Source organism: Trematomus bernacchii, unplaced genomic scaffold (genome assembly GCF_902827165.1).
Source record: "Trematomus bernacchii unplaced genomic scaffold, fTreBer1.1, whole genome shotgun sequence".
Lineage (NCBI taxonomy): Eukaryota > Metazoa > Chordata > Actinopteri > Perciformes > Nototheniidae > Trematomus > Trematomus bernacchii.
Window position 1 is genome coordinate 217,980 of NW_022987827.1, and position 15,472 is coordinate 233,451.

Genomic DNA, 15,472 nt, shown 5'->3' on the forward strand with positions numbered 1-15,472 from the left:
AGGGTTTTTCTATAACTGACTTTTTTTCATTTTGACTTTTTTTTGTATACTTCCGTCTCTTTCGTACAGTTTATCGGTGTGTTGCATTTCCCTTGTTTCCATTTTCTCGACTGACTGTACAATAAGTAATACATAAAACTGTCCCTTGGCCCCTTGTCTCACCAGGGCGTGATCCTGTTGCTGGTCCTGGACCTCCAGAAGAGTTTCCCCAGGTCTCTCCGGATGCATTCCCACAGGATGAGGCTGGTTCCCTGGCCCTGCTTACTGCTGCTCACCACAAACTTATCCAGGTATGGAGTGCCGCCGCTCACCGGCTCCAGGGTGATGATGGCCGCCGCGCTGTAGCTGCAACAGAGACAAGATGCTGTTGAATTAAGTTTTATCTATTCAAATCATCTTAACACAAAAAGTAAGGAAATCTGTGTTTGGTAGATTATTTCTATGTTGTAACAATGCTCCTTGGCAATAAGCCTGTTTATTTACCTTTCACTTGGTGCCCCATTTGTGAGTAACATGCATTTGTGGGATGGGTTAGGGTTAGGGACTTCAATCATCCAATGCAACCAAAAAAGAGTCAACAGCAAAAAGAAGCTGTTGGGCAGAGGAGATTTGTCATGTTTTTCATGGGCGCACCCCACATACTCCGCTCTGCTGCTCCTCCCACCAATGCTTGTTCCTCACAAATGTGGCACCATTTCAAAGGAAACTGAACAGGCTTTCCAACGGTATAAGATGTATTGCCAAGAAGCATTGTTACAACATAGAAATAATCTACCAAACACAGATTTCCTTACTTTTTGTGTTAAGTGTACATACTAATTGGGATGTGGATGAATACGAATGATCAGGACGGAAAGCCACATTTCCTTTCTCTTATTGGATGATTATTATATTTTATTATGAGAGCCTGCCCCTCGGTTACAAGTGAACCCCCTTTATTTCCATTACACCGTTTTCTGACTGCACTTTCTGCAGTAAATCAGCCGTCAGTTGTCGTTATAGTCAGAGATATTTTGCTTTCAAATTAAACATGTATTTTTACCACATGTGGGATCCTCTTCTCTATTATTTGGACGGCAATTAAAGGTGCGTCAACTGCATCATACCTGCAGACTCAAGGTGAGTTTGGCGTTTGGATTGCAGTGATATATTTAGTGTGGCAGAGGAGCTCCCTCTGGTGGTAATACAGGTATTTTAACCTTTGCAGACCATTCACATGCACTAACTCCAGAACTACATAGAGAGTATTTCTCTGTAATTTATAGTTTTAAATGTATTCACTTACAACGGCAATAATTCAATATCATCATAAATACCTGAAAACTTTATTTATTTCCAGAAAACTCGGGATTTTAAAATAATAATTTTCTTCCTTTTTCTCGTGATTTTGTGATTTAAATCTCAGTTATTCCAAATGGTATTCAACCCTTTTTGACAGCCTTAATAACTCCTCTCCAGACTCAGTAACATCCTCCGTCACTTCCTTCCTAAACTCCACCACCTTGTTGTCTGAGTTTAAGTAGAAGTGGTTTAGTTAGGAAAGGACCAGATTTTCTGTAGATATTCGACCGCAACCAGATATATGTGGTCTTTTTGCTTTGAATTGTTTGCACGCACCCTTCAGAGAGGTAGACTGAGTGCAGTCGTCCGGTCAGAGAGGCGATGTAGTCTTGCTTCAGAGTTTTATCAAACGACTTGCTGATGAGAGCCAGCAGACGCTCCACATCGATCCCCTCCAGAGAGCTGTACCTGCACAGGAGCAATGGATCAGGGTAAACACACGAGAGGACTCAAAGACAACGGGTGTGTTGTTTTGCACTTGTGAAGAAGGAATTGTATTATAGATTTAGGGAATTTAGTCACATGATTACTTTTGATATGATTGCAGAAAAAAAAGAGCATTTGGTTAAAAAAGGAGAAAAAAAGTTTACTAAAAAAAGTATAAAAAAAAAAAAGTCTCCCAAAAAAATAAAAGTCTCACGCACACAGCTGGGAGACCGGGGGACACTAAAGAGTGACGCACACAGCTGGGAGACCGGGGGACACTAAAGAGTGACGCACACAGCTGGGAGACCGGGGGACACTAAAGAGTGACGCACACAGCTGGGAGACCGGGGGACACTAAAGAGTGACGCACACAGCTGGGAGACCGGGGGACACTAAAGAGTGACGCACACAGCTGGGAGACCGGGGGACACTAAAGAGTGACGCACACAGCTGGGAGCCGGGGGACACTAAAGAGTGACGCACACAGCTGGGAGACCGGGGGACACTAAAGAGTGACGCACACAGCTGGGAGACCGGGGGACACTAAAGAGTGACGCACACAGCTGGGAGACCGGGGGACACTAAAGAGTGACGCACACAGCTGGGGAGACCGGGGGACACTAAAGAGTGACGCACACAGCTGGGAGACCGGGGGACACTAAGAGTGACGCACACAGCTGGGAGACCGGGGGACACTAAAGAGTGACGCACACAGCTGGGAGACCGGGGGACACTAAAGAGTGACGCACACAGCTGGGAGACCGGGGGACACTAAAGAGTGACGCACACAGCTGGGAGACCGGGGGACACTAAAGAGTGACGCACACAGCTGGGAGACCGGGAGACACTAAAGAGTGACGCACACAGCTGCAATATGGTCTAGCTGCGGCCGCGGCAAGTACACGACACTACACGACACGCCCCCTACACGACACGCCCACCTGACACGACACTACGGTGGCTGAGAGACATTAGTGATCTCCAGTGTGCTGGGCAGTGTGGCGGCGGAGGGAGCCGAGGGCACCACCGGAGGAGAGGCGAGCGATGACAGCAGCATCACCGTGGTGCAGCTCCCCGCACAGACTAAGGGGACTTGTTACACGGAGCCCATCACCGGGGAAGCCTGCGGCGGGAGAAGGCGGTCTGCTCGGCCTGCCCTTGGCTCTGGGGTCCCTCCTTAAAAAAAATCTCATCATACTTAATCCTAGACAGTAGCACATGGTATATATTGTACGACTTTGTCATTTTTTCAATGTTGATATGTATTCGCTCATAGCCTACTGTGCCTTTCACGCAGACAATACAAGTGAATTTTGAAATGACAAATAGGTTTATGTTTCAAGTTTATTTGCATTAAAAACGTGTTTTTAAACCCTTCTGTTCAAATTTGATATTTTGTTTCTTAAAAGATTAAATCTTTAAAAACATGCTGTTTGCCATTTTTAAAGTTTGATGGAAGAAATTAAAATATAGGTCACTGGCGTGGAGCTTTAGGCCTGCAATGCTTTAACAAAAAATGTTGGTGTTGTTTCAGTTTTGAGTGAATATGGATGTTAAATTCACAAATGAGTATGAATAATCTTGAACAAGAACAGGATCTTCAGCCATGATGTTTTTAAAGTACAGAAACATTCAGAATGCATGACGATTCCTTCAACGGTTTTGTAATAGACCCCTAGTACTTTTAATTTATAAAGTAATAATAATACATGTGAATGATTGAGCTCATTAGTGGCCTGACTGGCCCTCCTAATTTGGTCCTTAATGACCCCATGATGTGATTATGTATATCTTAAAACCTTTAACAACTATATTTAGATGTTCACACATATCTACATGTATGTATAAATACATGTGTAGCAGTTAGACAAACATAATTAATAGATTATCTCATTAATACCTATTTTATATATTAAAAAAAGTTTACTAAAACACCGTTTGTTGACTAAATGATTTGGGTTGAAAGTTATACTGTTGTGTCTCAAACGGATAGACTAGGTTATTAATTTATTTGCCTAATAGTTGCTTAAAATGCTACAATAACATTTGCAATTCATTTTTAATCTGCCATGTACGGTAATGTCTCTCAGCCACCGTAGTGTCGTGTAGGGGGCGTGTCGTGTAGTGTCTTGTACTTGCCGCGGCCGCAGCTGGACCCTTCTCCACAGCTGGGAGACCAGGGGACACTAAAGAGTGACGCACACAGCTGGAGACCGGGGGACACTAAAGAGTGACGCACACAGCTGGGAGACCGGGGGACACTAAAGAGTGACGCACACAGCTGGGAGACCGGGGGACACTAAAGAGTGACGCACACAGCTGGGAGACCGGGGGACACTAAAGAGTGACGCACACAGCTGGGAGACCGGGGGACACTAAAGAGTGACGCACACAGCTGGGAGACCGGGGGACACTAAAGAGTGACGCACACAGCTGGGAGACCAGGGGACACTAAAGAGTGACACACACAGCTGGGAGACCGGGGGACACTAAAGAGTGACGCACACAGCTGGGAGACCAGGGGACACTAAGAGTGACGCACAGCGGGAGACCGGGAGACCCTAGAGGGACGCACACAGCTGGGCGACCAGGGGACACTAAAGAGTGACGCACACAGCTGGGAGACCAGGGGACACTAAAGAGTGACGCACACAGCTGGGAGACCAGGGGACACTAAAGAGTGACGCACACAGCTGGGAGACCAGGGGGACACTAAAGAGTGACGCACACAGCTGGGAGACCAGGGGACACTAAAGAGTGACGCACACAGCTGGGAGACCAGGGGACACTAAAGAGTGACGCACACAGCTGGGAGACCAGGGGACACTAAAGAGTGACGCACACAGCTGGGAGACCAGGGGACACTAAAGAGTGACGCACACAGCTGGGAGACCAGGGGACACTAAAGAGTGACGCACACAGCTGGGAGACCAGGGGGACACTAAAGAGTGACGCACACAGCTGGGAGACCAGGGGACACTAAAGAGTGACGCACACAGCTGGGAGACCGGGGGGACACTAAGAGTGACGCGCACAGCTGGGAGACCAGGGGACACTAAAGAGTGACACACACAGCTGGGAGACCGGGGGACACTAAAGAGTGACGCACACAGCTGGGAGACCAGGGGACACTAAAGAGTGACGCACACAGCTGGGAGACCGGGAGACACTAAAGAGTGACGCACACAGCTGGGAGACCAGGGGACACTAAAGAGTGACGCACACAGCTGGGAGACCAGGGGACACTAAAGAGTGACGCACACAGCTGGGAGACCAGGGGACACTAAAGAGTGACGCACACAGCTGGGAGACCAGGGACACTAAAGAGTGACGCACACAGCTGGGAGACCAGGGGACACTAAAGAGTGACGCACACAGCTGGGAGACCAGGGGACACTAAAGAGTGACGCACACAGCTGGGAGACCAGGGGACACTAAAGAGTGACGCACACAGCTGGGAGACCAGGGGACACTAAAGAGTGACGCACACAGCTGGAGACCAGGGGACACTAAAGAGTGACGCACACAGCTGGGAGACCAGGGGACACTAAAGAGTGACGCACACAGCTGGGAGACCAGGGGACACTAAAGAGTGACGCACACAGCTGGGAGACCAGGGGACACTAAAGAGTGACGCACACAGCTGGGACGGAGCGCTTGGTGACGTTCAGGATTATAAAACTGGACAACTTTCTCTGTTGAAACTCACCTGAAATGTTTTATGGTCTTATTTGAACAATGTGATCACATGACTCTTTCTGATATGATTGCAGTTGCAGACAAAAGAAGAGCATTTGGTGACAAAAAAGGGAAATGATGAAAAAAAAAAAAGTTGACTAAATTTTTTTAATCAAAAACAACAAATTCAACAAAAACTAGTGTACCAAAAAAAAAGTAATATAATTAATGTTGAGGACTAAAAGGAGTAGAGTAAGTAGAGTACTTGAGTAAATTCACTCTACAGACTACCTGGTTGACGGCAGACGGTTTAAAAGTAACAACATAAAATCTGTAGAAGACGAAAAGCAAAAGTCAGAGTTCAAAACATCTCAAGTATAAAGCAGAAGAAGAGGAGGTGAAAAGTTGCAAAAGCCATGAGCAATGCAGCATCTCAAAGCTATACATGACACCGTGACACCGTGACACCACCGTGACACCGTGAGCAATACAGCATCTCAAAGCTATACATGACACCGTGACACCGTGAGCAATACAGCATCTCAAAGCTATACATGACACCGTGACACCGTGAGCAATACAGCATCTCAAAGCTATACATGACACCGTGACACCACCGTGACACTGTGAGCAATACAGCATCTCAAAGCTATACATGACACTGTGACCCCGTGACACCATGAGCAATACAGCATCTCAAAGCTATACATGACACCGTGACACCACCGTGACACCGTGACACCGTGACACCGTGAGCAATACAGCATCTCAAAGCTATACATGACACCGTGACACCACCGTGACACCGTGACACCGTGAGCAATACAGCATCTCAAAGCTATACATGACACCACCGTGACACCACCGTGACACCACCGTGACACCACCGTGACACCACCGTGACACCACCGTGACACCGTGAGCAATACAGCATCTCAAAGCTATACATGACACCATGACACCACCATGACACCATGACACCATGACGACACCATGACACCACCATGACACCATGACGACACCACCATGACACCACCATGACACCACCATGACACCATGACACCACCATGACACCACCATGACACCACCATGACACCATGACGACACCATGACACCACCATGACACCACCATGACACCATGACGACACCATGACACCACCATGACACCATGACACCATGACGACACCACCATGACACCACCATGACACCACCATGACACCATGACGACACCATGACACCATGACGACACCATGACACCACCATGACACCATGACACCACCATGACACCATGACGACACCATGACACCACCATGACACCATGACGACACCATGACACCACCATGACACCATGACACCACCATGACACCATCATGACACCACCATGACACCACCATGACACCACCATGACACCATGACGACACCATGACACCACCATGACACCACCATGACACCATGACGACACCATGACACCACCATGACACCATGACACCACCATGACACCATGACACCACCATGACACCACCATGACACCACCATGACACCATGACGACACCATGACACCACCATGACACCATGACACCACCATGACACCATGACACCACCATGACACCATGACGACACCATGACACCACCATGACACCATGACACCATGACGACACCACCATGACACCACCATGACACCATGACACCACCATGACACCACCATGACACCATGACGACACCATGACACCACCATGACACCACCATGACGACACCATGACGACACCATGACACCACCATGACACCACCATGACACCATGACACCACCATGACACCATGACGACACCATGACACCACCATGACACCATGACGACACCATGACACCACCATGACACCATGACACCATGACGACACCATGACACCACCATGACACCACCATGACACCACCATGACACCACCATGACACCACCATGACACCACCATGACACCATGACGACACCCATGACACCACCATGACACCCATGACGAACATGACCACCATGACACCACCATGACACCATGACACCACCATGACACCACCATGACACCACCATGACACCATGACGACACCATGACACCACCATGACACCATGACACCACCATGACACCACCATGACACCATGACACCACCATGACACCATGACACCACCATGACACCATGACGACACCATGACACCACCCATGACGACACCACCATGACACCACCATGACACCATGACACCACCATGACACCACCATGACACCATGACGACACCATGACACCACCATGACACCACCATGACGACACCATGACGACACCATGACACCACCATGACACCACCATGACGACACCATGACGACACCATGACACCACCATGACACCACCATGACACCACCATGACACCACCATGACACACCATGACACCGACACCATGACGACACCATGACACCACCATGACACCATGACACCACCATGACACCATGACGACACCATGACACCACCATGACACCATGACACCATGACGACACCATGACACCACCATGACACCATGACGACACCATGACACCACCATGACACCACCATGACACCACCATGACACCACCATGACACCATGACGACACCATGACACCACCATGACACCATGACACCATGACACCACCATGACACCATGACACTATTGCATTGCCTTACAGGAGAATAACAGAGCAAACAGTGCAACACTATTTTAGGCTAAACATTACATTTAAAAGCAAAATGAATACTGAGTTGCACCAGAATACAGTGTGATTAAATACATCACAGTACGCTACAGATGAGTTTCTAGTGTCGACAGGGATCACACTCCTGTATTTGTTACGATACATACCGATGTATGGGGTCTCCAATTTTAAAGATTGTCCCGGACCCTGAGCGAGAGATAGAAACAGAAAAAGAGATGTAAATGTAAACTCACACCTCAACCCTTCAACATTTACAGCAGGATGATTTATATTTTCTAAATTAGCAAATTATAAAAATAGGACACCTCCCACACATGAAACCTGGGCTTATATTTGACTTCTTAAAAGATATATTTAAAGCCCAATTTCCAAATAAATGCAGTCAAGACTCACATCTTTTGTTAGGAGCTTTTATTGAGACACTTGAGCATGCTTGTCTTTCATAAGCGTTGATGGGAAAATGAGGGGATTGCAGGGCGTACGTAAGATTAGGTTTTGCAATTTATATCCACACAAAACATTTTTTTAAATCAGTTTTCATAATCCTAGTGTCCTGACCCCAGAACCATCAACGCTTATAAAAGACAAGCTCAAGTGTCTCAATAAAAGCTCCTAACAAAAGATGTTGACACTGCTACTGTAGATGTGAGTCTTGATATTATTATTTCACTCACAATAAGTCTAAATGTCCACCCAAAAACATTTCAATCCGTTTTCATAATCCTGATGTCCTGCCCCCAGAACTATCAAAGCTTATGAAATAAAAGCTCAAGTGTCTCATTAAAAGCTCTTGACAAAAGATGTTTAAAGTGTAAATGTGAAGTTTAAATGCATTTGTGTTAAGGGTGAGTTATACTAGTGATGTTCATATAAGGTTGTGTTGTGTTAAATATGATTATTAAGGGTTTAACAAAAGAAAACATGCAGGTGAATCATCGCAGATGACACAGAAAAGGTTGGGAACCAGTGCCCTTTGAGGTTTGCATGTGTTTCTGTGTGTGGCCCTCAGTGATGATGAGTTACGGCTCTGCTCTCTTGCCTCTGTGGCTGAACAGCTCCGTCAGCAGCGTGTCGGCGGAGGTGATGACGGAGGAGGGGAAGGAGGAGGAGGAGTCGCTCAGCAGATCCTGCAGCAGAGCAGCGATGGCCGACACCCTGCGGAGCTCAGAGGGACTCAACCAGCCCGCAGAGAGCAGAGCAGGGAGGTCACTGGGCAGAGAGACCAGGTCCAACACCTGCAACACAAGGAGTCAGCAGAACAAAGTACTCAGATCTTGTGCTTTAGTGAAAGTAGAAGTACTCAGATCTTGTTCTTGAGTAAAAGTAGAAGTACTCAGATCTTGTACTTGAGTAAAAGTAGAAGTACTCAGATCTTGTTCTTGAGTAAAAGTAGAAGTACTCAGATCTTGTTCTTGAGTAAAAGTAGAAGTACTCAGATCTTGTACTTGAGTAAAAGTAGAAGTACTCAGATCTTGTTCTTGAGTAAAAGTAGAAGTACTCAGATCTTGTTCTTGAGTAAAAGTAGAAGTACTCAGATCTTGTACTTGAGTAAAAGTAGAAGTACTCAGATCTTGTTCTTGAGTAAAAGTAGAAGTACTCAGATCTTGTTCTTGAGTAAAAGTAGAAGTACTCAGATCTTGTACTTGAGTAAAAGTAGAAGTACTCAGATCTTGTACTTGAGCAAAAGTAGAAGTACTCAGATCTTGTTCTTGAGTAAAAGTAGAAGTACTCAGATCTTGTTCTTGAGTAAAAGTAGAAGTACTCAGATCTTGTACTTGAGTAAAAGTAGAAGTACACAGATCTTGTACTTGAGTAAAAGTAGAAGTACTCAGATCTTGTACTTGAGTAAAGTAGAAGTACACAGATCTTGTACTTGAGTAAAAGTAGAAGTACTCAGATCTTGTACTTGAGTAAAAGTAGAAGTACCAGAGTGTAGGAATACTCTGTTTCAAAATGTTCCTCAAGTGAAAGTAGAAAAGTATTCTCATCAAAATATAGTGAAAGTAGAGACAGTAAAAGTAGTCATTGTGCAGATTGGTCCATTTCAGAATAATATATATGATATGTTTTATAATGATTGATCATGAAAGTGTTCTCAAAGCTGGTAAAGGTGCAGCTAGTTTGAATGACTTTGTATACTGCAGGGTAGCTTGTGGATTTACTCCAGGTGGAACTAAAGTCTGATTTAACACTTGATTATATTTCACATCATTCATCCACATCTGTGAAGTAACTAAAGGTATTAAATACATGTAGTGGAGTAGAAGTACACCATGTACCTCTGAACTGTAGTGGGGTAGAAGTAGCATAACATTGACTCAATTAAAGTACAAGTACCTCAAAAAGTAAGTACAGTACTGTAAATGTACTTAGTAACTGTATATATATATACAGTATATGTGTACTGTACCTTGCCCCCCGGAGTGCGCAGGCCCCCCCCCTCGTTCAGGAACATCACTTTGTGTGGCTGCAGGGCTCGGGCGATGGCTGCCGTCACCTCGGGGGGGGTCGAGGGTCACGGAGCGGCCGCACCCGTCCCGTCCCACGGGAGAAACCAGAGGGAGGGTCCCAACGCGGAGACACCACCTGAGGAGGGAGGGGTCCAACAGCACTGAAGGGGGGTAACTACAGGGGAGAGAGGGGAGGAGACTAAAAACATGTCTGTTTGGATTGCAAAGAATGACAGTCTTGCTCTGGAAAACATGCTGCTCTAAAAACAAGTCCAACAATAATGAAAACAAGGCGTTTTAAACTCTGCCAATAGAGCAAGTGAACATTTGCGGGCCCCCCACCCAGCGGGTCGGGTGCCAGAAGGGAGGCAGTGAAAGCAGGTGTTGAGGGACTGTCATGGTTGACACGTCTCATCAACGTTGCGTGGAAGTCGGAAACAGTTCCGAAGGAGTGGCAGACCGGGTGGTGGTTCCCAAGGCAAGAAAATAAACAATAAGCTATTGTACTTGTATGATCTGGCATCAAGAAAATAAAATGCACAAAAATGACTTTTTGCCCCGACCTTTATTAAACCCATGCGTAATATTCGCTGCCTCAGCGGCACTTTGTTTTGAGTTATATTGTTTTATATTTGTTATGACTTTGGCCGCTTCAGACCTAATGAAGTCCTGATGAAGATGCCTCTGCTGTTAGGACCTATTCCTCTCTAATTAAAGCTGAAGGTGAGGAAGATGATTGGCTGTAATCAGACATACTATTACTCTGATGAAGAGGAGGGTATCTCACCTGCTCCCGGGGGTTTCCTGCCGCAGGAGGAAGGACTCAGCGGAGAACAGAGGCAGGACGGATGCTGATTGGTGGAGCAGAGCCTCTGTCAGCTGCTGGCTGCGCTGCATCAGAGTCCGGCTGCACGCCTGCTCACACAGCCCCATCACAACCACACACTTCATATCCATCCGCTGCAGGAAGGAGAGCCCGGAGGCCAGGCTGTGGACCCGGTCCCTGCTGGAGAACACCGAGCTGTCCACCTAAAGGACCAGAACAAAAGTAAACAATAAAAAGATTGGAAAGGAGTAATAAGAAAAGTTTATAAATATTGAAATATAGTAAAAATGTGCAAAGATGAATTGAAATACTTATATATACACAAGAAGTTAAAGTAACAATGAACAATAGAAGGATAAAATAGATTAAAGATATTTAAATAAAACATAATAAGTTTAGGTAAATACGTTAAAAGAAAAAAATGTTTTGAATAAAACGGTAACAATATAAAATATAATTAAAATATTTAAATAAAAACAGAAAATTCAAGTTAAAATGTTCAATAGGAAATTGAAAATAAAAATTTTAAAAAGAATAATGAAATAAAAAAAGTATGTAATGTGTAATAAAAAAGATAAAGATAATAATATTTATATTAAAATAAGAAGTAAAAATGTACACATAGTAAAATATGTATCAACAATACAAATGTAAAATGTTTATATATTAAAAAAGCAGAAGTGTATTAACATTGGATTAGATCAGGAAAACTTGAAAAAGTTATAAAATATTGCCTTAATGAATGTACTTATTATAATCTTCTTATTTATCAAGAAGGCCTTTTCCTTGATAAAAAGCACTTTCATGACAATAATAATTATGAACCCGGAAGTCTCTACACTACAGCATCCTGAAGTTTTTTGTTTTTTGTAAACATTAAGTTTTTCAAACCTCCAGGACCGCGAAGGCTGGAGACTTCACCGCCGAGGCTCTCTGGAACTGGGTCAGCCAGTACCGAGCCTCCCGGGGGTTTCCTCCGACCTCCCGGAGGAACGCCTTCACGTCCCGGTACATCAGGTTCATGTTGGGCTGTCTGTCGGAGAAGAGACGCTGCTCCTCCTCCTGGTGCTTCTGGGCCAAAGCAGCGGCTCTTGCTGCCACGCTGCCCGCCTCAGAGTGCCCTATTCCCCGCTGCGGATCGAACACGTGCCGCTGAACTTTCCTGGAGCTCCGGGTGAACGCGGGGCCCCACAACAGTTGCTCTCCTGCCGTCAATAGAGCCCGAAACCCGGACTGCCTGCTCCTCACTTTGGCCATGTTTTTGCTACTTAATTCAATTTGAGACGTTTACATTTTGGATTGGTTATTTCTAGTCTTTTAATGTATCCAATGTACAATGCCTTATGCTGCTGCAACGCAAACATTTCCCAAATTGTTCCCAAACATTATATTATCTTATCTTATCTTATCTCATGTTGTGGACAGAGTTCTGGGTGAAGTTAGGGAGGAATGCACGGGTTAACAGCCGGGTGATGGTGGCTTGCATGCGGCGTGAAGAGACTGATGTGTCGGCAGTTCTTCGGATTTCATCAGCCTGTTCAGGGCCGGGCTGGGGAAATATACTCAGATATTATAATTAAAATACGCAGTATAACAGTGATACGGAAGAGAGTTAGGGCTATATGAGGACAACATTTGGGTGTGACAAAAAGCTACATTTATTTTTGAAATTCAGACTTTAATCCCAGGAAAATCTGAAAATGTTTTATTAATTATTTTCTGATTTTAATTTTGTTCAGAAAATCAATAATAATACATTTAGTTTTGACCTACTTTATTTTATCTTTTGGTCACAACCCAAAAAAAATAAAGTGTTTCTCATGTGGCCCTAATCCTCTCACATACAAATACTCAGCTCAAGTAAAAGTCCTACATTCAAAATATTAATATTAAAAGTACGAAAGTAATTATAATAATAATATTTCTTTTTTTCAGATTTTAGATTTTTCCTGATTACTTTTTTGCATTTTTACTTACTTTATTTTATCTTTGGTCACAACCCAAAACAATGTTTCCCACGTGGCCCTAACCCTCTCCCACAGATACAACACTCAGTTTCAATTAAAAGTCCTACATTCAGAATCTTACTAGTACAAAAGTAACATCATTACTCAATAGCTCAATATGTATTTGTACAAAGTAAAATATGTTTAATATATGAATGAAGTATTGTGGAGGTGCAGAGATTATTTTTACAGATTCAATAAAAGATCCTTGTTTTGTTCAGATCCTATTCAACATTCACATCATGATTATTATAATACATGCTTCAATGATATGAGAATAATGTGTTATTCCCTCTAATCCTGTGAATCATATTTATTAATTAACACCAGCAGAGGGCAGCACACACCAAGCTGTGTGTGTGTGTGTGTGTGTGTGTGTGTGTGTGTGTGTGTGTGTGTGTGTGTGTGTGTGTGTGTGTGTGTGTGTGTGTGTGTGTGTGTGTGTGTGTGTGTGTGTGTGTGTGAGGCTGCATGTGTATATGTGTGTGTGGTCACTTAATCACAGTCTGTATGTGGTCCTCCTTCTCTGTGAGATTGAATTAGAGCCTGTCTGATTACATAGCAGAGTGTGGGTGTGTGTGTGTGTGTGTGTGTGTATGTGTGTGTGTGTGTGTGTGTGTGTGTGTGTGTGTGTGTGTGTGTGTGTGTGTGTGTGTGTGTGTGTGTGTGTGTGTGTGTATGTGTGTGTGTGTGTGTGTGTGTGTGTGTGTGTGTGTGTTAACGTGATGTTCCTCAGTACATCAGTTTATCTTCTTCTCAAACCCATTGGCTACTGGGCAGCAAACATGATGTGAGGTTAGTTTCTGCAGGGCATATGGTTTCAATGCTGATTTGTATCCAGTTATATTCCAAACAGGGCAACATGCACACACACACACACACACACACACACACACACACACACACACACACACACACACACACACACACACACACACACACACACACACCTGCCATCAGAATGTGTGTTACAGGGTTAACACAGCACAGCAGTGACAGTGTGTACATTGCTGCATTTTTCACCAAACACCATGCAGAGGTTGGAACATATTGGAGCACAAATACTTTGTTACTGTACTTAAGTACATTTTTCTGGTATCAGTACTTTACTCCACTACTTATTTTTCTGACGACTTTTTACTTTGACTTCTTACATGTTGAACCCAAATACCTGTACTTTCTACTTTTTACATGTTGAACCCAAATACCTGTACTTTCTACTTCTTACAAGTTGAACACAAATACCTGTACTTTCTACTTTTTACATGTTGAACCCAAATACCTGTACTTTCTACTTCTTACATGTTGAACACAAATACCTGTACTTTCTACTTCTTACATGTTGAACACAAATACCTGTACTTTCTACTTCTTACATGTTGAACACAAATACCTGTACTTTCTACTTCTTACATGTTGAACACAAATACCTGTACTTTCTACTTCTTACATGTTGAACCCAAATACCTGTACTTTCTACTTCTTACATGTTGAACACAAATACCTGTACTTTCTACTTCTTACATGTTGAACACTAATACCTGTACTTTCTACTTCTTACATGTTGAACCCAAATACCTGTACTTTCTACTTCTTACATGTTGAACACAAATACCTGTACTTTCTACTTCTCACATTTTGAACACAAATACCTGTACTTTCTACTTCTTACATTTTGAACACAAATACCTGTACTTTCTACTTCTTACATGTTGAACACAAATACCTGTACTTTCTACTTCTTACATGTTGAACACAAATACCTGTACTTTCTACTTCTTACATGTTGAACACAAATACCTGTACTTTCTACTTCTCACATTTTGAACACAAATACCTGTACTTTCTACTTCTTACATTTTGAACACAAATACCTGTACTTTCTACTTCTTACATGTTGAACACAAATACCTGTACTTTCTACTTCTTACATTTTGAACACAAATACCTGTACTTTCTACTTCTTACATGTTGAACACAAATACCTGTACTTTCTACTTCTTACATGTTGAACACAAATACCTGTA

General features: G+C 44.0%; 1 protein-coding gene across 1 annotated transcript in view; it reads right to left on the minus strand.

The window, feature by feature from the left end:
- Positions 1-12,783, minus strand: part of nags (N-acetylglutamate synthase) — a 16,070-nt gene extending 3,287 nt beyond the window's left edge. Inside the window, 8 exon segments of the mRNA XM_034151705.1 lie at positions 163-345; positions 1,618-1,749; positions 8,310-8,349; positions 9,203-9,398; positions 10,574-10,669; positions 10,671-10,788; positions 11,401-11,642; positions 12,331-12,783. Coding sequence (XP_034007596.1) covers positions 163-345; positions 1,618-1,749; positions 8,310-8,349; positions 9,203-9,398; positions 10,574-10,669; positions 10,671-10,788; positions 11,401-11,642; positions 12,331-12,696 — 1,373 coding nt within the window. The 5' untranslated portion in view covers positions 12,697-12,783.
- Between the last annotated feature and the right edge of the window lie 2,689 nt (positions 12,784-15,472).